Genomic DNA, 21,721 nt, shown 5'->3' with positions numbered 1-21,721 from the left:
GAGGAGTGGGGAATCAAACCCAGTTCTCCCAGATAAGAGAGCTGTGGCTGACCCAAGGCCATTCCAGCAGGTGCCAGTGGAGGAGTGTGGAATCAAACCCAGTTCTCCCAGATAAGAGAGCTCTGACTGACCCAAGGCCATTCCAGCAGCTGCGAGTGGAGGAGCGGGGAATCAAACCCGGTTCTCCCAGATAAAAGCTCTGGCTGAGCCAAGGCCATTCCAGCAGGTGCCAGTGGAGGAGTGGGGAATCAAACCCGGTTCTCCCAGATAAGAGAGCTCTGGCTGACCCAAGGCCATTCCAGCAGGTGCCAGTGGAGGAGTGGGGAATCAAACCCAGTTCTCCCAGATAAGAGAGCTCTGGCTGACCCAAGGCCATTCCAGCAGGTGCCAGTGGAGGAGTGGGGAATCAAACCCGGTTCTCCCAGATAAGAGAGCTCTGGCTGACCCAAGGCCATTCCAGCAGGTGCCAGTGGAGGAGTGGGGAATCAAACCCAGTTCTCCCAGATAAGAGAGCTCATGCTGACCCAAGGCCATTCCAGCAGCTGCGAGTGGAGGAGCGGGGAATCAAACCCGGTTCTCCCAGATAAAAGCTCTGGCTGAGCCAAGGCCATTCCAGCAGGTGCCAGTGGAGGAGTGGGGAATCAAACCCGGTTCTCCCAGGTAAGAGAGCTCTGGCTGGCCCAAGGCCATTCCAGCAGCTGCAAGTGGAGGAGGGGGGAATCAAACCCGGTTCTCCTAGATAAGAGAGCTCTGGCTGGCCCAAGGCCATTCCAGCAGCTGCAAGTGGAGGAGCGGGGAATCAAACCCGGTTCTCCCAGATAAAAGCTCTGGCTGACCCAAGGCCATTCCAGCAGGTGCCAGTGGAGGAGTGGGGAATCAAACCCGGTTCTCCCAGGTAAGAGAGCTCTGGCTGGCCCAAGGCCATTCCAGCAGTTGCAAGTGGAGTAGTGGGGAATCAAACCCGGTTCTCCTAGATAAGAGAGCTCTGGCTGACCCAAGGCCATTCCAGCAGGTGCAAGTGGAAGAGTGGGGAATCAAACCCGGTTCTCCCAGATAAGAGAGCTCTGGCTGACCCAAGGCCATTCCAGCAGCTGCAAATGGAGGAGGGGGGAATCAAACCCGGTTCTCCCAGATAAGAGAGCTCTGGCTGACCCAAGGCCATTCCAGCAGCTGCAAGTGGAGGAGTGGGGAATCAAGCCCGGTTCTCCCAGATAAGAGAGCTCTGGCTAACCCAAGGCCATTCCAGCAGGTGCAAGTGGAGGAGTGGGGAATCAAACCCGGTTCTCCCAGATAGAGAGCTCTGGCTGACCCAGGGCCATTGCAGCAGGTGCCAGTGGAAGAGTGGGGGAATCAAACCTGGTTCTCTCAGCTAAGAGTCCGCACACGTAAGCACTACACCAAACTGATTTTCCTCAGCTGCGGCTTGCTTTGGAATCAGTGGTCCTTCCTGATGCATTGTCAGAACTTGTATCTTTGCTGCTGGTCCTCTATAATGTGACCAATGCTGTATGGTAGTTTTACTGTGGCTTAGAGCTGTATTGTTACTGAACCAAACTGACTCCATGTTGTAACCTTTGCTTAACCCAGAGTGCCTGAATAGTAATTAACCTTGCCCCACTGGTATCCAAAATATTTGGGGCTGTAGAATGAGTTATGTCTCGTCTCTGCACATTCTCACACTGGGACCCTTTGAAGCCGAACAGCATGGCCTTCGGAGTAGGGAGGCATCCTCTCTACTGATAGTGATGGTGAGAAGACAGATGCGCCCTACAATGTGAATTGTGGCTTTGTGAGATGTTTGCTTTACGTGTATAAAATCGAGCTGATGCTGGCTCTCGCCATTACTGTTATCTTGCCTTTTCCAGCACCTAGTTCTCTTCAATAAAATCCTAGCTTTGTAACTAAGTATGGGATCCGTTTGAAGTTCTTGAGTTCTGACATGCATATCAGCTGAGTTTGACCTTGGGGCTTACAGTGTGCCAGGCCTGTCGACTTGCCTCCTCCTGCACAGAAAGGGACGGATTTCGCACTCACCCTCACGCCGCTCTCACGGCTGTCTTCTCAGCCCCGTGTCCTCCCGATTTCCCACTATTTGCGTCGGGGCTGCAGCAAATGTCGCGGTTTTCGTGCCGCAGACGGAAACAGTTAAATACCTTTTTCGCACACAGCTTACCTCGCAGTCACAATCCTGTTCCCTCCGCAGCGTCCAGTTGGATTTCCCACCATCTGCGCCGAAGTTACAGGAAGTGCCGCGGCTTTTGCGTAGCAAACGTAAACCGCTAAACCCAAGCTACGCAAAAGACGCGGCTAGGTTCCCCTTTCAAGGACAACTCTGCCGAAGCTATGGCTGACCCAAGGCCATTCCAGTAGCTGCAAGCGGAGGAGTGGGGAATCAAACCCCATGCTAGGTTGCCAACCTTCCAGGGGGCCTAGGGTTGCCAGCCTCCAGGTGGGGCCTGGAGATCTCCTGCTTTGACGACTGATCTCCAGCTGGCAGAGATCATCTCCCCTGGAGAAAATGGCTGCTTTGGAGGGGGCTTTCTACGGGAGAACACCATGCTGAGTTTCCTCCCTTCTACGGTTGCCAAGTCCAATTCAAGAAATATCTGGGGACTTTGGGGGTGGAGCCAGGAGACATTAGGGGTGGAGCCAGGAGCAAGGGTGTGACAAGCATCATTGAACTCCAAAGGGGGTTCTGGCCCTCACATTTAAAGGGACGGCACACCTTTTCAATGCCTTCCTTCCATAGGAAATAACGAAGGATAGGGGCACCTTCTTTTGGGGCTCATAGAATTGGACCCTCTGGTCCAATCTTTTCGAAACTTGGGGGTTATTTTGGGGAGAGGCACTAGATGCTATACTGAAAATTTGGTGCCTCTACCCCAAAATACAGCCCCCCCCAGAGCCCCAGATACCCACGGATCAATTTTCCATGATTTTTAAGGGGAATAAATCTCCACAGGGAATAACAGCGTTCCCAGCAGACATTCCCCTCCCCTCCCCCTGCTCTCTGACGACCCTGAAGTGGGAGGGGGGCTACAAACCGGGGGATCCCCTGCCCCCACCTGGGGATTGGCAACCCTATCTTATGTGCATCGTACTCTGCTGAAGTGCCTCCCCTCCCTAACTCCGCCCTCTGCCCCAAATCTTCAGGAATTTCCCAAACCAGAGTTGGCAACCCAAGTTCTGGGGAGGCGGAGAGAGCGTGATTGCAGAGGGCCCAGCGTGAGCCTGGCTTTCATTGGTGCTTCCTGTCCTTGCAGATCTGGACCTGCAGTCCTGGGACCTTCAATGTGAGAGCAACCACCGGAACCACCGGACCTCCGAGATGGGCTGCCAGCAGCTGGTGGTGCGCAGGGGGCAGCCCTTCTCCATCACGCTGCACTTCGTAGGGAGGAGCTACGAGGAAGGGCTGGACAAGCTGTCCTTCAACGTCGAGACAGGCAAGTTCCCTTGCTGTTTCCTGATTGGGGGGCAGACCCCACAGGGGGATGCACAGAGCTGTTGGCTAGACCCTCATTAGAACAAAAGAGAAGCCATGTTGGTTCAGGCCAGTGGCCCATCCAGTCTAACACTCTGTGCCACATTAGACCATAAGAGAAACCCTGTTGGATCAGGCCAGTGACCCATCCAGTCCAACGCTCTGTGTCACATAAGAACATAAGAGAAGCCCTGTTGGATCAGGCCAGTGGCCCCTCCAGTCCAACACTCTGTGTCACTTAAGAACATAAGAGAACCCATGTTGGATCAGGCCAGTGGTCCATCAAATCCAATACTCTGTCACATAAGACCATAAAAGAAGCCATGTTGGATCAGGCCAGTGGCCCATCCAGTCCAACGCTCTGTGTCACATAAGAACATAAGAGAAGCCCTGTTGGATCAGGCCAGTGGCCCCTCCAGTCCAACACTCTGTGTCACATAAGAACATAAGAGAAGCCCTGTTGGATCAGGCCAGTGGCCCATCCAGTCCAACACTCTGTGTCACTTAAGAACATAAGAGAACCCATGTTGGATCAGGCCAGTGGTCCATCAAATCCAATACTCTGTCACATAAGACCATAAAAGAAGCCATGTTGGATCAGGCCAGTGGCCCATTCAGTCCAACACTCTGTGTCACATAAGACCATAAGAGAAACCCTGTTGGATCAGGCCAGTGGCCCATCCAGTCCAACGCTCTGTGTCACATAAGACCATAAGAGAAACCCTGTTGGATCAGGCTAGTGGCCCATCCAGTCCAATGTTCTGTGTCACATAAGAACATAAGAGAAGCCATGTTGGATCAGGCCAGTGGCCCATCCAGTCCAATACTCTGTGTCACTTAAGAACATAAGAGAAGCCCTGTTGGATCAGGCCAATGGCCCATCCAGTCCAACACTCTGTGTCACTTAAGAACATAAGAGAAGCCATGTTGGATCAGGCCAGTGGCCCATCCAATCCAATACTCTGTGTCACATAAGACCATAAAAGAAGCCATGTTGGATCAGGCCAGTGGCCCATCCAGTCCAACATTCTGTGTCACATAAGACCATAAGAGAAGCCTTGTTGGATCAGACCAGTGGCCCATCCAGTCCAACACTCTGTGTCACATAAGAACATAAGAGAAGCCTTGTTGGATCAGACCAGTGGCCCATCCAGTCCAACACTCTGTGTCACATAAGCACATAAGCCCTGTTGGGCTTCTCTTACGTTCTTATGTTCTTATGTTCCTGATGGCACCTGGGATTTTTTTGTCCACTGTGTGACACGGAGTACAGGACTGGATGAGCCAGTGGCCTGATCCAGCTTCTCTTATGATCTCATGTCCTTACTGGAGAGCACATCTGAGAGGAAAAACAATCTATTAGGTAATGGGGAAAGCAGCAGTTAAGAGTTTCATGCCAAACTCCACCTACTTTTCAAAGCTGGAACAGAAGGATCCAGAGGAAATGGCATTGGGCCGAGTGTCCCAGAAGCGTTGGGAAGAATTCTTTGCTTGCAGGTTTTTAGTTCAATGCACTCCAGTAGACCCGCTGAAGGTCAGGCAGCGTTCCAGGACATGAACTCAAAGCAGGGTTTGCTGCTCTCCAGTCACTCTCCACTCCACTCTGTTGCACTCTCCTCCCCCCCCTTCCGTTTGGCCATCTGTCACATTTATAATAATAATAATACAATTTTATTTATATCCCACCCTCCCCGCCTAGGCAGGCTCAGGGCGGCTAACAACATCCATACAATAGTTATACAAAACTTTAAAATCAGCATTATCTTAAAACCATACCAATTCACATTTAACATAAATTAACATCCACATTTGTCTTTCCCCTCCAAGAGCTCAGAGAGGTGCCCAAGTTCCTTGGCTGTGTATCCCCACAACAACTCTGTGGGGTAGGCTGCTTCTGAGACAGAGACTAACCTGAGGCCGCGTAGACAGCTTCAGGACTAGCGTTGCCAATCCCCAGGTGGGAACCCAGAGAAAAACCGTGACAAAATAACGAATGCAATCATTAGTTCATTTAGAAGAAGAAGATGGTATTGGATTTATATCCCGCCCTCCACTCCGATGAGTCCCAGAACGGCTCACAATCTCCTTTACCTTCCCGCCCCCCCCCCCACAACAGACACCTGTGAGGTAGATGAAGTCTAGCACTGTAGATAGGTAGATGAAGGTAGATGAAGATATTGGATTTATATCCCGCCCTCCACTCTGAGGAGTCTCAGAGCTGCTCACAATCTCCTTTCCCTTCCTCCCACACAACAGACACCCTGTGAGGTAGATGAAGATATTGGATTTATATCCCGCCCTCCACTCCGAAGAGTCTCAGAGCGGCTCACAATCTCCTTTACCTTCCCCTTGCAACAAAAGACACCCTGTGAGGTGGGTGGGGCTGGAGGGGGCTCTCACAGCAGCTGCCCTTTCAAGGACAACCTCTGCCAGAGCTCTGGCTGATCCAAGGCCATTCCAGCAGCTGCAAGTGGAGGAGGAGGAGGAAAAGAAGATATTGGATATATATCCCACCCTCCACTCCGAAGAGTTTCAGAGCGGCTCACAATCTCCTTTACCTTCCTCCATTACAACAGACACCCTGTGAGGTGGGTGGGGCTGAGAGGGGCCTCTCACAGTAGCTGCCCTTTCAAGGACAACCTCTGCCAGAACCATGGCTGACCCAAGACCATTCTGGCAGCTGCAAGTAGAGGAGTGGGGAATCAAACCCAGTTCTCCCAGATAAGAGTCCGCACACTTCACCACTACACCAAACTGGCTGTGCTTTGTATATGAAATATGTGCAGATTTTTCTTCCACAGGCACTTTGACTTACAAGCACTTTGTAGCACTAAGCACTTTAAGCCATTTGTTCTGACGTAATGGTGCTTAGATGCGTGTTGTAAATGAATTATATGTACTTATCTTAAAATACTAATTGTTAGATTGGATCATGATAATCAAGTACTTTGAAGTTTCATCTACAAATGGTTATAAATGAACTAATGATTGCATTCGTTATTTTGTCACGGTTTTTCTTTGGATTCTCCTTCTCTCCGTTATTCTCTCTACTGTATTTCTAATCTGCAAGTGGGGCAGGAGATCCCCTTGTTTGGAGGCCCTTCCACCACTTCAGGGTCATCAGAACATGTGTGGGGGGGATGTCTGCTGAGCACTCCATGATTCTCTATGGAGACCAATTCCCTTAGGATATAATGGATAATTTATCCACGGGTATCTTGGGTCCAGGGGGAGGGGTGTTTTTTGTGGTAGAGGCACCAAATTTGCAGCATAGCATCCGATGCATCTCCTCAAAATGCCCTGCAAGTTTTGCAAGGATTGGACCAGGAGGTCCAATTCTATGAGCCCCTAAAGAAGGTGCCCCTATCCTTCATTATTTCCAAAGGAGGGAAGGCATCTAAAAGTGTGCAGTCCCTTGCAATGTGGTGGCCAGAACTCCCTTTGGAGATCAATTATGCTGGTCACCACCTGGCTCCTGGCTCCACCCCCAGTGTCTCCTGACACAACCCCAAAGTCTCCTGGTTCCACCTCCAAAGTCCCCAGATATATCTTGAAATGGAATTGGCAACCTTATTCAGGACTCAGTGCAGATTTGAATCTCTAACCACTGCGCCACACATATATGAACATATATGAAGCTGCCTTATACTGAATCAGAACCTGGGTCCATCAAAATCAGTATTGTCTCCTCAGACTGGCAGCAGCTCTCCAGGGTCTCAAGCTGATGTTTTTCACGCCTATTTGCCTGGACCCTTTTTAGTTGGAGATGCCAGGGATTGAACTTGGGACCTTCTGCTTACCAAGCAGAGGCTCTATCACTGAGCCACCGTCCCTCCCCTGCTCTCCAGGGTCTCCAGCTGAGGTTTTTCACGCCTACTTGCCTGGACCCTTTTTAGTTGGAGATGCCAGGGATTGAACTTGGGACCTTCTGCTTACCAAGCAGATGCCCTGCCACTAAACCGCCATCCATCCCTAAAGTCAGTATTGTCTACTCAGACTGGCAGTGGCTCTCCAGGGTCTCCAGCTGAGGTTTTTCATGCCTACTTGCCTGGATCCTTTTTAGTTGGAGATGCCAGGGATTGAACCTGGGACCTTCTGCTTACTAAGCAGATGCTCTACCACTGAGCCACCGTCCCTCCCCACCAGTTGCTCCCTCCCTCCCCTCTTATCTACCAGCAGTGAAGGGCCCAGTTTCTCTGGCCTGTTGCCAGTCAGACAGCTTGTTGCCCCACCCTCATTGACACAAAACAAGACCTCTTTCCACCACCCCCTCCCCACTCCCAACTGCGGCAGAGATATCTGCTTCCTCCACATGGTCTGGTTTGTTTTCACATCTCCTCCCCAGGACTGTGTGTGTGTCTTGAATTCCTGACGGATGATGACTCCCTTTCCCCGAATCCGGGAACAGCACAGATTGGCAGCATGGGGGTGGGGGTGGGGGTGGATTTGAACCACAGCAGAAATTAGCTGGTTGTTGTTGTTTTGCCACTGTGTGACAGAATGCTGGACTGGAGGGGCCATTGGCCTGATCCAACATGGCTTCCTTTTTTGTTCTTATGTCTGGGGCTGTGATGCTCTATATTCGTGGTGCTTGGGAGGGGCAACAGTAGGAGGGCTTCTAGTGTCCTGGCCCCACTGGTGGACCTCCTGATGGCCCCTGGGTTTGGGCCACTGTGTGACAGAGTGTTGGAATGGGCAGGCCATTGGCCTGATCCAACATGGCTTCTCTTATGTTCTTATATCTGGGGCAGTGATGCTTTGTATTCTTGGTGCTTGGGAGGGGCAATAGTGGGAGAGCTTCTAGTGCCCTGGCCCCACTGGTGGACCTCCTGGTGGCACCTGGTTTTTTTGGCCCTTGTGTGACCCAGAGTGTTGGACTGGATGGGCCATTGGCCTGATCCAACATGGCTTCCCTTATGTTCTTAGAGCCAGTTTGGTGTAGCAGTGGTTAAGTGCGTGGACTCTTAGCTGAGAGAATTGGGTTTGATTCCCCACTCCTCCCCACTTGCAGCTGCTGGAATGGCCTTGGGTTAGCCATCGCTCTCGAAGAGGTTGTCCTTGAAAGGACAGCTGCTGTAAGAGCTCTCTCAGCCCCACCCACCTCACAGGGTTTCTGTTGCGGGGGAGGAAGATAAAGGAGATTGTGAGCCGCTCTGAGATTCAGAGTGGAGGGTGGGATATACATACAGTTTCTTCTTCTCCTTTTCCTCCTTCTCCTCCTTCTTCTAGTCCTTCTTCTTCTTCTATTCCTTCTCCTCCTTCTATTCCTTCTCCTCCTTCTATTCCTTCTCCTCCTTCTATTCCTTCTCCTTCTTCTCCTCCTCCTTCTCCTTCTTCTCCTCCTCCTTCTTCTCCTCCTCCTCCTCCTCCTTCTCCTTCTCCTCCTCCTCCTCCTCCTTCTCCTCCCTCCTCCTCCTCCTTCTTCTCCTTCTCCTTCTGTAAAGGAACAAGAAAGTGAGCAGGTTTCTCAGAGGGTAGGTAGAAGGAATCATCGGGTAAGCCCAAGAGGCACAGCTTTAAGCCAGCTGTCTTTGCCGCCTGGGCACGATCCAGGTTCAATGACACACCCAAAAGGCAGCCTAAGGACAACCCACGAGGACCATCTTTGCCCGGCTCTTGTGCTGGAATGTGTTTGGGCTGGAATGGGTGAAAAAGAACCAGTGGAGCCCTGCAAGAATGCAGGCAGCGGCCTCCAGAGCTGGTAATTGAAGATGTCAAGTAGCGAACGCTGAAAAGAAAAAACACTAAAAAAGTGAGTAAACATTCCAGAAGCCCCAAGGAATGTTTTGTTTCTGAAGCTGCCGATCATTCTTCCGTGAGCTCCTTCAGGCATAACTCCCGGCATGGAGAGCTGCCTGAGAGAATGACGGAGGTTTAAGACAGCAAGCCCAGTCATGTCTCATCTGGCTGGCAGCCGCTTTCCAAGGTCTCGGGCCAAAGAAGCTCTTTCCCAGTGCCGTCTCCTTGCAGCTCTGGAGTTGTCAGGGATGGAGAGGACACAAGTGGGGCCTTGGCTCAGGAGCAGAGCATCTGCTTTGTAGGCAGGAGATCCCACATTCAAGTCCCAGGGTCAAAAGTTAAAAGGATGTGGTAAGGAATGATATTTTGGAAAGCAGCTGCCGGTCAGAGCAGGAAATATTAACCTCAATGAACAAATGGTCTGATTCAGTACAAGGTAGCTTCGTACCTTGGAGGGCGACCAAGATGGTGAGGGGTCTGGAGACCAAGTCCTATGAGGAAAGGTCGAAGGAGCTGGGATGTTTAGCCTGGAGAGGAGGCGGCTGAGAGGTGATAGGATCACCATCTTCAAGTCCTTGAAGGGCTGTCCTATAGAGGATGGTGTGGAATTGTTTTCTGTGGCCCCAGAAGGTAGGACCAGAACCAGTGGGCTGAAATTAAATCAAAAGAGTTTCCGGCTCAACATTAGGAAGAACTTCCTGACCGTTAGAGCGATTCCTCAGTGGAACAGGCTTCCTCCTTGGGAGGTGGTGGGCTCTCCTTCCTTGAAGGTTTTTCAGCAGAGGCTAGATGGCCATCTGACAGCAATGAAGATCCTGTGAATTTAGGGGGAGGTGTTTGTGAGTTTCCTGCATTGTGCAGGGGGTTGCACTAGATGACCCTAGATGTCCCTTCCAACTCTATGATTCTATGGTTCTGTATGATCGTGCGTTCCAGCAGCAGCTCCAGTTAAAAAGGACTGGGTAGAGGACCTCTGAATGAAAGAGGACCTGGGTAGAGGACCTCTGAAATGAAAGACGTCTGCCTGAGACCCTGGAGAGCTACTGCCAGTCTGAGTAGACAATCCTGACCCTGATAGGCCAAAAGGTCTGATTCAGCATAAGGCAGCTCCAGCACTGATGGGTGGACCTTTACAGGGAACTAACATGGGGTCACGAAGAGTCGGACTTGACTGTGCGACGGAACAACAAGGATTTAGGAAGAAAAGAGGCAATACTATGAACTTGTGACCTTGCAAAAGGACTGTGAGCCCAACAGTCACTGTAGTCAACTTCTGAATCCCAGAGACAGGAGGCAACATCAGGGGAAGGACTCAGCCTCTGTGTCCCCTTGTTGGCTGTCCAGAGGAAGTGGTTGGCCATTGTGTGAGACAAGCTCCTGGGCTAGATGGGCCCCCTCTGGTCTGACACAGCAGGGCTCTTCTATTGTTCTTATGAAGACCTCAGCTGCTAGTCCCTGTTGCTGGCCCTCCATAAGAACTGGTTGGCCACTGTGTGAGACGGGAGGCTGGACTAGATGGACCCTCCCTGGTCTGATCCAGCAGAGCTCTTCTGATGTTCTTATGAAGGCCTTGGCCTCTCTGCCCTGTTGCTGGCCCTCCAGAGGAACTGTCTGGCCACTGTGTGAGACAGGAGGCTGGACTAGATGAACCCTCACTGGTCTGATTCAGCAGGGCTCTTCTGATGTTCTTCTCAGGGGAAGGCCTCGGCCTCTCTGCCCTGTTGTTGGTCCTCCAGAGAACCAACAGAGAAACTGGTTGGCCACTTTGTTCGACAGGAGGCTGGACTAGATGGACCCTCCCTGGTCTGATCCAGCAGGACTCTTCTGATGTTCTTATGAAGGCCTCGGCCTCTATGCCGTATTGTTGGCCCTCCAGAGAAACTGGCTGGCCACTGTGTGAGACAGGAGGCTGGACTAGATGGACCCTCCCTGGTCTGATCCAGCAGGACTCTTCTGATGTTCTTATGAAGGCCTCGGCCTCTATGCCCTATTGTTGGCCCTCCAGAGAAACTGGCTGGCCACTGTGTGAGACAGGAGGCTGGACTAGATGGACCCTCCCTGGTCTGATCCAGCAGGGCTTTTCTGAAGTTCTTCTCAGGGGAAGGCCTTGGCCTCTCTGCCCTGTTGTTGGCCCTCCAGAGTAACTGGTTGGCCCCTGTGTGAGACAGGAGGCTGGACTAGATGGACCCTCCCTGGTCTGATCCAGCAGGGCTCTTCTGAGGTTCTTCTCAGGGGAAGGCCTCGGCCTCTCTGCCCTGTTGTTGACCCTCCAGAGGAACTGGCTGGCCACTGTGGGAGACAGATTGCTGGACTAGATGGACCACTGCAGGGCTTTTCGTTTAGTCCTGTGCTCTTGATTCCTCTTCTGGTACTAGGCTGCATCTGTTCCCAGCACCCCATTTCCACGTGGCCAGGTCAGGACTCCCTCCCCCCACCCCTCAGCTACATAGCCCCTCTCCTTCCTTCCCCTTCCCCCAATTTAGTCTAGCTGAAGAGGTCGGCAGCACCCAGGGTGTTGGTGTTGGGACATTTGAGAGCTGAGAATTCAAGGGCCTCCCCTTCAGAGTGGAGATAACATTTGCTAAAACTAGAACAATGATCTCATCGGTAGTATTAGAGGCTGGGAGATAAATTTCTACTCTCTTTTTAACCTTTGCTCTATTTCTTTGCTCCATTTCTATCCCTGTTACCAAAACTAACCCTGGTCCACCAGCTCTCCTGACAATAACAACACAAATAACAACTTTGTTGTTGGTTTTTTTTTAAAAAAATCATACCTTTAATCTGTGATCCAGAGTCTAATTGTGCGTTAAAGACCCACAAGATCTTTAGTGGATCTTAGTGGATTTTTAGGGGTCTTAGTGGATCATACGCTGAACATGAGTCAACAGTGTGATGCGGCGGCTAAAAAGGCAAATGCCATTCTGGGCTGTATCAACAGAAGTATAGTGTCCAGATCACGTGATGTGATGGTATCGCTTTCCTCTGCTCTGGGAAGGCCTCACCTGGAGTATTGTGTTCAGTTTTGGGCACCACATTTTAAGAAGGATCTAGACAAGCTGGAAGGGGTCCAGATAGGGTTGCTAAGTCCAATTCAAGAAATATCTGGGGACTTTGGGGGTGGAGCCAGGAGACTTTGGGGTGGAGCCAGGAGACATTGGGGCGGAGCCAGGAACAAGGGTGTGACAAGCATAATTGAGCTCCAAGGGAGTTCTGGCCATCACATTTAAAGGGACAGCACACCTTTTTAAATGTCTTCCTTCCATAGGAAATAATGAAGGATAGGGGCACCTTCTTTTGGGGCTCATAGAATTGGACCCCCTGGTTCAATCATTCTGAAACTTGGGGGGTACTTTGAGGAGAGCTCTAGATACTATACTGAAAATTTGGTGCCTCTATCTCAAAAAAAAAAAAAAACAGTTCCCCCAGAGCCCCCGAAACCTCCAGATCAATTCCCCATTATACCCTATGAGAATCGATCTCCACATAGGGAATAATGAAGTGCTCAGCAGACATTTCCACCCCTCCCTTTTCTGGTGACTCTGAAGCGAGAGGTTGGCTTCTCTACTCACAAGTTGCTGCCAACTTCTTCAAAGTAACACAGACACCCCATCCCAAGAGGACGCCTTTCAATTGGAGACTGAAGCACCGGGAGGTGGAAAGGCACATGGTCCTCTGAGGGCGGGGCTTCCCCCCTTCCCCCCCCCCCCCGCCTCTGGCCAGCTGACTGGGGGAGGGAAGGAGCCTGGGAAAGTGGAAGAACCCCCGCTGGGACCTGGGGATTGGCAAACCTAGGTCCAGAGGAGGGCAACGAAGATGGTGAGGGGTCTGGAGACCAGGTCCTATGAGGAAAGGTTGAAGGAGCTGGGGATGTTTAGCCTGGAGAGGAGGCGGCTGAGAGGTGATACGATCACCATCCTCAAGGACTTGAAGGGCTGTCATACCGAGGATGGGGTGGAATTGTTTTCTGTGGCCCCGGAAGGTAGGACCAGAACCAATGGGTTGAAATTAAATCAAAAGAATTTCCGGCTCAACTTTAGGAAGAACTTTCTGACTGTTAGGGCGATTCCTCAGTGGAACAGGCTTCCTCCTTGGGAGGTGGTGGGCTCTCCTTCCTTGGAGGTTCTTAAACAGAGGCTAGATGGCCATCTGACAGCAATGAAGCTCCTGTGTATTTAGGGGGGAGGAGTTTGTGAGTTTCCTGCATTGTGCAGGGGGTTGGACTAGATGACCCTGGAGGTCCCTTCCAACTCTACGATTCTGTGATTCTATGATTCTAAGATTTTTGGGGTATGAGCTTTTGGGAGTCTTCGTCAGAGATCTCACCATCTCTTGTTGGTCTCTAATGTGCAACTGGACTTGAATTAGGGTTGCCGGGTCCCCCAAGGCCACCGACAGAGGATGGGGGTGGGTAGGGTTGCCAAATTCAGGCTGGGAAACTCCTAGAGATTTGGGGGCGGAGCCTGGGAAAGACAGAGGCTTCCGTGGGGCACAGTGCCACACAGTTCACCCTCCAAAGCAGCTGTTTTTTTCCAGGGCAACTGATCTCTGTCGTTTGGAGTTGAGCTGTAATTCTGGGAATCCCCAGGTCCCACCTGGAGGCTGGCATCCCTAATTCTTCTCCAGAGCAAAATGTAAGGTTGCCAAGTCCAATTCAAGAAATATCTTTGTGGGGGCAGAGTTTTGGGGGTAGAGCCAGGAGACATTGGAAGTGGAGCCAGAAGCAAGGTTGTGACAAGCATCATTGAGTTCTGGCCATCACTTTTAAAGGGACCATGCGCCTTTTAAATGCTTCCCCTCCACTGGAAATAATAAAGGATAGGGGTACCTTCTTTGGGGGCTCATAGAATTGGACCCCCTGGTCCAATCTTTTTGAAACTTGGTGGGTGTTTTGAGGAGAGGCACTGGATGCTATGCTGAAAATTCGGTGCCTCCACCTCAAAAGACTGCCCTCAGGAGCCCAGATACCCACGATTCTCCATTATACCCTATGGGAATTGGTCTCCACCTAGGAAACAATGGAATGCCCAGCAGATATTTTCTCTTTTCCCCTCCCGCTTTCTAATGACCCTGAAGTGGGGAGAGGGTCTCCAAACCAGGGGATCCCCTGGCCCCACCTGGGGATTGGCAGCCCTAGCAACATGGCCGCTCTCTGTCATTGTGATTTTAAACAATGATTCAGGATTCAATTGCACAAGCTAACTGACGAATGTTTCCAGCGTCGTCGTGTCCCACAACTGACCCGCTGAAGCCTCTTTTGGAATGGGGAGAAGGATTCCGTAAAGGTTGGCTGTGGTTTTATCTCCATACATCAGGCCGTGAGCAAGGAAGCAAAAAGGACATGCCTGGGGAATAAAGGCAGGAAGTCTTTCTCTTTGCCTTTCCCACACTCCCTTCTTGGTGCGACATTGTGGCTTTGCGAGGAAGGAGCCTCCAGGCCTGTCCTGACCTTGGCGTTTGGCCAGGTCAAATTAAAACACAGAACTTTCCAGCAGAGACCACGAGCACCACCCGGATCCAGGATTTTGTGTGTGACCTCCATAGAGCTAAGATTTCCAAGTGGGCAGCCGTGTTTGTCTGAAGCAAAGAGCTAAGATTTCCAAGTGGGCAGCCGGGTTAGTCTGAAGCGATAGAAGAAAGTTGGACTCAAACGGCGCCTTTAAGACCCACAAAGTTTTATTCAGAATGTAAGCTCTCCCGTGCTTAAAAACGCACTTCATCAGACAATAGGATGGAACGGGAAACAGTCCTAAATGTAGAGATCGTGGGCAGTGAATTAGTATGCAAAATCACGGAAATGTTTGTTAACGGACTCTTATTTATGGCACCACTCCTAATGACATAGACATCAATCTGCTATTCTGACTTATATTGCCTCCTTGTTGATGCAGCCCAGTTAACATAAACTGAAAAGGCCAATGCAATTTTGGGCTGTATCCACAGGAGTCTAGTGTCCAGATCACGTGATGTGATGGTATCGCTTTCCTCTGCTCTGGTAAGACCTCACCTGGAGTCTTGCGTTCCGTTTTGGGCACCGCATTCAACGGTGACTCTTTTAATCTGCTAACAACACATTTCTATGATTTTGCATACTAATCCACTGCCCGCTTTCTCTATATCTAAGACGGTTGGCCATTCCATCCTATTGTCTGATGACGTGTGCTTCTAGCCCTATATGGCCGAGGACCTGCCTACCTCAGGGACCGCCTCTCTCCATATGTTCCCCAGAGAGCACTGTGTTCCAGTACACAAAATGTTTTGGAAATCCCTGGGCCTAAGGAGGCCAAACTTAAAACAACTAGGGAGCTGGCCTTCTCTATAAAAGCCCCCCCAATGGTGGAATCAGCTGCCGGAGGAGGTGCGGGCCCTGCGGGACCTCAACCAGTTCCGCAGGGCCTGCAAAACTGCCCTCTTCCAAGAAGCCTTTAAGACGTGACCAGAATAAATATGACGCTGCCGGATAAATAGAGACTGTAGCACCACTGTATTGTTTTAACTTTTTAAAATTAATTTATATTTGTATTTATATTATTGACTGATTTTATCTGTTATTGTGATATCATGATGTCGTATCATGTTCTGTAAGCCGCCCTGAGCCTGCCTCGGCTGGGGAGGGCGGGGTATAAATAAAAACTTACTTACTTACTAGCACACGAAAGCTTCCAATCGGCATAAAAATCGGTTGGTCTTAAAGGTGCCACTTGACTCCTGCTTTGTTACAGAGCAAGATTCGTTTCGTTTTCTGACTGATCTTGGAGGCTGGGTGTGAGACCACAGGGTGGAGGGGTTGGCTTCAGGGCGAGACGGTCCCTCTCCTAGCATTGGTCTGCAGACCACGCTGAAGGTGGGGGTTAACCTCACTCCATGTCCCCTGTCCGCATATCACTAGGAGTTTCCCTCTCTCTGTGTTGCCCTGCTGTTGACCCCCCCTCCATCCCGGTTCGGTCTCACCAAGTCGCCTCGTGGCTGGTTCCTCCCTGGCTCTGAATTTCCATCCCCCATTTCAACCCCCTACCCCTCTCCCGCCCCCACCTGGCCATCCGCTTCCCCCCTGGACCCAGGTGCGACTTTGCAGTAGTCAGGCCGAGGGCGCACCAGGTGGCTCAGAGCTGGGCAGCTGGGGAGAAAGAAGCGCCAGATTTTCAGCACAGCATCCAGGGCCTCTTCTCAAGACGCCCCCCAAGTTTCAAAAAGATTGGACCAAGGGGTCCAAGTTCTATCAGTCCCTCAAATGATGCCCCTCTCTTTCATTATTCCCAATGGATAAAAGGCAGGGGTGGCCAACGGTAGCTCTCCGGATGTTTTTTTGCCTACAACTCCCATCAGCCCCAGCCATCAGCCATGCTGGCTGGGGCTGTTGGGAGTTGAAGGCAAAAAAAAAACATCTGGAGAGCTACCGTTGGCCACCCCTGGATAAAAGGCATTTAAAAGGCGTGCGGTCCCTTTGAATCTGATGGCCAGAACTCCCTTTGGAGTTCAGTTATGCTCGTCACAACCTCACTTCCGGCTCCACCCCAATGTCTCCTGGCTCCACCCCCAAAGTCCCCCAGATATTGTTTGAATTGGACTTGGCAACCCTAAAGACTTCTCTTGCTGAAACTGAGGCTCGGAAATAGACTCAGGTCCATCCATTATACATTCAAATGCTAAGCACCAAAATCTACCCATTGTAGGCCCCCTACTCCCCCCCCCTAGTAACATCCCAAGTCGTAACACAGCAAGCCAGCAGTCATCTCTAAGCGAAATAATAGCAATAGTCCTGGCAAGAAGCGCTTTTGACATACTTGAGCCAGTTTGGTGTAGTGGTTAAGTGTGCGGAGTCTTATCTGGGAGAACCGAGTTTGATTCCCCCCTCCTCCACTTGCACCTGCTAGCTTGGCCTTGGGTCAGCCATAGCTCTGGCAGAGGTTGTCCTTGAAAGGGCAGTTTCTGTCAGAGCTCTCTCAGCCACACCCACCTCACAGGGTGTCTGTTGTGGGGGAGGAAGATAAAGGAGATTGTGAGCCGCTCTGAGACTCTTCGGAGTGGAGGGCGGGATATAAATCCAATATCTTCATCTACCTCACAGGGTGTCTGTTGTGGGGGAGGAAGATAAAGGAGATTGTGAGCCGCTCTGAGACTCTTTGGAGTGGAGGGCTGGATATAAATCCAATATCTTCATCTACCTCACAGGGTGTTTGTTGTGGGGGAGGAAGGGAAAGGAGATTGTGAGCCGCTCTGAGACTCTTCGGAGTGGAGGGCGGGATATAAATCCAATATCTTCATCTACCTCACAGGGTGTCTGTTGAGGGGGAGGAAGGTAAAGGAGATTGTGAGCCGCTCTGAGACTCTTCGGAGTGGAGGGCGGGATATAAATCCAATATCTTCATCTACCTCACAGGGTGTCTGTTGTCGGGGGGAAGATAAAGGAGATTGTGAGCCGCTCTGAGACTCTTCGGAGTGGAGGGCGGGAGATAATTCCAATATCTTCATCTACCTCACAGGGTGTCTGTTGTGGGGGAGGAAGGGAAAGGAGATTGTGAGCCGCTCTGAGACTCTTCGGAGTGGAGGGCGGGAGATAATTCCAATATCTTCATCTACCTCACAGGGTGTCTGTTGTGGGGGGGGAAGATAAAGGAGATTGTGAGCCGCTCTGAGACTCTTCGGAGTGGAGGGCGGGAGATAATTCCAATATCTTCATCTACCTCACAGGGTGACTGTTGAGGGGGAGGAAGGGAAAGGAGATTGTGAGCCGCTCTGAGACTCTTCGGAGTGGAGGGCGGGATATAAATCCAATATCTTCATCTACCTCACAGGGTGTCTGTTGTGGGGGGGGGGGAAGATAAAGGAGATTGTGAGCCGCTCTGAGACTCTTCGGAGTGGAGGGCGGGATATAAATCCAATATCTTCATCTACCTCACAGGGTGTCTGTTGTGGGGGAGGAAGGGAAAGGAGATTGTGAGCCGCTCTGAGACTCTTCGGAGTGGAGGGCGGGATATAAATCCAATTTCTTCTTCTTCTTCTTCTTCTTCTTCTTCTTCTTCTTCTTCTTCTTCTTCTTCTTCTTCTTCTTCTTCTTCTTCTTCTTCTTCTTCTTCTTCTTTTTCTTCTTCTTCTTCTTCTTCCTTTGTGCAAGCACTCCCCCCTCCCCCCCTTGATTCTGCAGCAGCTCCCAACTTTACAACAAACTACCCCCCCTTATCTGCACATCCCCAGGTGAGGGCAGGGGATACCCTGGTTTGGAGCCCCCCCCCCCGCTTCAGGGTCATCAGAAAGCAGGACGGGAAGGGGGAGGGAAATGTCTGCTGGTTGCTCCATGATTCCCTATGGAGACCGATTCCCGTGGGGTATAATGGAGAATTGATCTGCAGGTATTTGAGTCTCTGAGGGGGCTGTTATTTGGGATAGAGGCACCAATTTTCAGCATAGCATTCAAGGCCTCTCCCCAAAATACACCCCCCCAAGTTTCAAAAAGATTGGACCAGGGGGTCCAATTCTATGAGCCTCAAAAGAAGGTGCCTCTATCCTTCATTCTTTCCTATGGAAGGAAGGCATTTCAAAAGGTGTGCACTCCCTTTCAATGTGACGGCCAGAACTCCCTTTGGAGCTCAGTTATGCTTGTCACACCTTCCTCCTGGCTCCACCCCCAATGTCAGTTTGGTGTAGTGGTTAAGTACACGGACTCTTATCTGGGAGAACCAGGTTTGATTCCCCACTCCTCCACTTGCACCTGCTAGCATGGCCTTGGGTCAGCCAGAGCTCTGGCAGAGGTTGTCCTTGAAAGGGCAGCTGCTGTGAGAGCCGTCTCCAGCCCCACCCACCTCACAGGGTGTCTGTTGTGGGGGAGGAAGGGAAAGGAGATTGTGAGCCGCTCTGAGACTCTTCGGAGTGGAGGGCAGGATATAAATCCAATATCTTCTTCTTTGTCTCTTGGCTCCACCCCCCAGAGTCCCCAGATATTTCTTGAATTGGACTTGGCAACCCTATCTGCACAAGACGCACAAACGGCACGAGTCTCGATTTCTCGCCCTAGAAGAAAGGGCTGCTGTGGCTCGCAGGTTGCAAACCGCAGGTTCCAGGAAGTCTGGGGAGTGCAAACCTGTGTCATGCCCACACGCCTGCCCTGGAGGGGTGGGGGGTGGGGAGGAGGACAAAGGCCAGGCTTTATTTATAAGCAACTGGGGTGGGAGGGTGGGTGGTGGGAGGAGACGGTGTTTGGGCAAAGCAAGACTAGCAGCTCCTGTGACCATGGAAAAAGCCCCAAATCCTCCACCCTGGAATTCTTCACGGCCCTGAACTGGCAGCTGTCTGAACGGAGAAGAGAACTTTTCAACTTTGTTTGGGAACAAGGAGGTGGAGAGAAAAGTTATTCCTGTTAGGGGTGTGTGTGTGTGGTGGGGACTCTTCCTGCGGGTCATGTTTCTTCGCAGGCAGCTCCTGCTCACGTAATCCCAAAAGCACCCCCCCAGTCCCATTGAAGGAGGGAGGCGCAGGTCTCTTGTCCTTGTTAGCTCTTAAGTATTTGGGGTCGCTTTTGGCAGCCACAGCCTGGAGGGGAAAGTGTCCTGTCCTTTTAACAGGGGCTTCACGCGCATGGGGTTTACCAGGCACTCAATGGCACTCCATGAAATTGCTGAGCGGTCCAGTTAGAATGGATGAAAGGAAGTCCTTCGTCACCCAAAGGGTGATTAACATGTGGAACTCACAGCCACAGGAGGTGGTGGCGGCTGAAAGCATAGCCAGCTTCGAGAGGGGATCGGATAAAAATATGGAGCAGAGGTGCATCACAGGCTATTAGCCACAGGGTATTGCTGGAACTCTCTGTCTGGGTCAAGTGATGCTCTGTATTCTTGGTGCTGAGGGGAGGGACAACAGTGGGAAGGCTTCTGGTTTCCTGGCCCTCCTGATGGCACCTGGTTTTTTGGCCGATGTGTGACACGGAGTGTTGGACTGGAGGGGCCACTGGCCTGATCCAACATGGCTTCTCTTATGTTCTTATGTGACACAGAGTGTTGGAATGGATGGGCCACTGGCCTGATCCAACAGGGCTTCTCTTATGTTCTTATGTAACACGGAGTGTTGGACTGGATGGGCCATTGGCCTGATCCAACAGGGCTTCTCTTATGTTCTTATGTGACACAGAGTCTTGGACTGGATGGGCCACTGGCCTGATCCAACATAGCTTCTCTCATGTTCTTATGTAACACAGAGTGTTGGACTGGATGGGCCATTGGCCTGATCCAACAGGGCTTCTCTTATGTTCTTATGTGACACAGAGTGTTGGACTGGAGGGGCCACTGGCCTGATGCAACAGGGCTTCTCATGTTCTTAAGTGACACAGAGTGTTGGACTGGAGGGGCCATTGGCCTGATCCAACAGGGCTTCTCTTATGTTCTTATGTGACACAGAGTGTTGGACTGGATGGGCCACTGGCCTGATCCAACAGGGCTTCTCTTATGGTCTTATGTGACACAGAGTGTTGGACTGGAGGGGCCACTGGCCTGATCCAACAGGGCTTCTCTTGTGTTCTTATGTGACACAGAGTGTTGGACTGGAGGGGCCACTGGCCTGATCCAACAGGGCTTCTCTTATGGTCTTATGTGACACAGAGTGTTGGACTGAAGGGGCCATTGGCCTGATCCAACAGGGCTTCTCTTATGTTCTTATGTGACACAGAGTGTTGGACTGGAGGGGCCACTGGCCTGATCCAACAGGGCTTCTCTTATGTTCTTATGTGACACAGAGTGTTGGACTGGAGGGGCCACTGGCCTGATCCAACATGGCTTCTCTTATGTTCTTATGTGACACAGAGTCTTGGACTGGATAGGCCATGGGCCTGATCCAACATGGCTTCTCTTATGTTCTTAGGCAATGCTACTTGAACACGCATGAAGCTGCATTCTACTGAACCAGACTGCCCCCCCCCTTGGTCTATCAAGCACAGTCTTGTCTACTCTGGCTGTCAGCTGCTCTCCAGGGTCTCAAGCTGAGGTTGCCAATCTCCAGGTGGGGGCAGGGGATCCCCTGATTTGGAGGCCCTCCAGGGTCTTCAGAAAGCAGGGGGGGGGAATGTCTTCTGGGCACTCCATTATTCCCTATGGAGACCAATTGGGGAGGGATGATGGCTCAGTAGTAGAGCATCTGCCTGGTAAGCAGAAGGTTCCAGGTTCAATCCCCGGCATCTCCAACTAAAAAGAGTCCAGGCAGATAGGTGTGGAAAACCTCAGCTTGAGACCCTGGAGAGCCGCTGCCAGTCAGAGTTGAAAATACTGAATTTGAAGGACCGAGGGTCTGATTCAGTATAAGGCAGCTTCGTATGTTCAATTCCCAGGGGTATAATGGAGAATTGACCTGTGGGTGTCTGGGACTCATGGAAGGGCTGTTTTTGGGATAGAGGCACCAATTTTTCAGCATAGTATCCGATGCCTCTCCTCAAAACACCCTCCAAGTTTCAAAAAGTTTGGACGAGGGGGTCCAATTCTATGAGCCCCCCAAATAAGGTGCCCCTATCCTTCATTATTT

At 51.2% G+C, this 21,721-nt stretch overlaps 1 protein-coding gene and 1 non-coding gene across 2 annotated transcripts in view; one reads left to right on the top strand and one right to left on the bottom strand.

The window, feature by feature from the left end:
• Positions 1–21,721, top strand: part of LOC132591060 (protein-glutamine gamma-glutamyltransferase 2-like) — a 153,341-nt gene that overhangs the window by 15,806 nt on the left and 115,814 nt on the right. The window contains 1 exon segment of the mRNA XM_060263946.1: positions 3,264–3,443. Coding sequence (XP_060119929.1) covers positions 3,264–3,443 — 180 coding nt within the window.
• TRNAT-AGU (transfer RNA threonine (anticodon AGU)) lies at positions 7,546–7,612 on the bottom strand. Its single transcript has one exon. It is a non-coding gene; the product is annotated as a tRNA-Thr (tRNA).

Source organism: Heteronotia binoei, chromosome 2 (assembly GCF_032191835.1).
Source record: "Heteronotia binoei isolate CCM8104 ecotype False Entrance Well chromosome 2, APGP_CSIRO_Hbin_v1, whole genome shotgun sequence".
Lineage (NCBI taxonomy): Eukaryota > Metazoa > Chordata > Lepidosauria > Squamata > Gekkonidae > Heteronotia > Heteronotia binoei.
The sequence above is the reverse complement of the archived record's forward strand: the minus strand, read 5'-3'. Positions and strand labels throughout refer to the sequence as shown.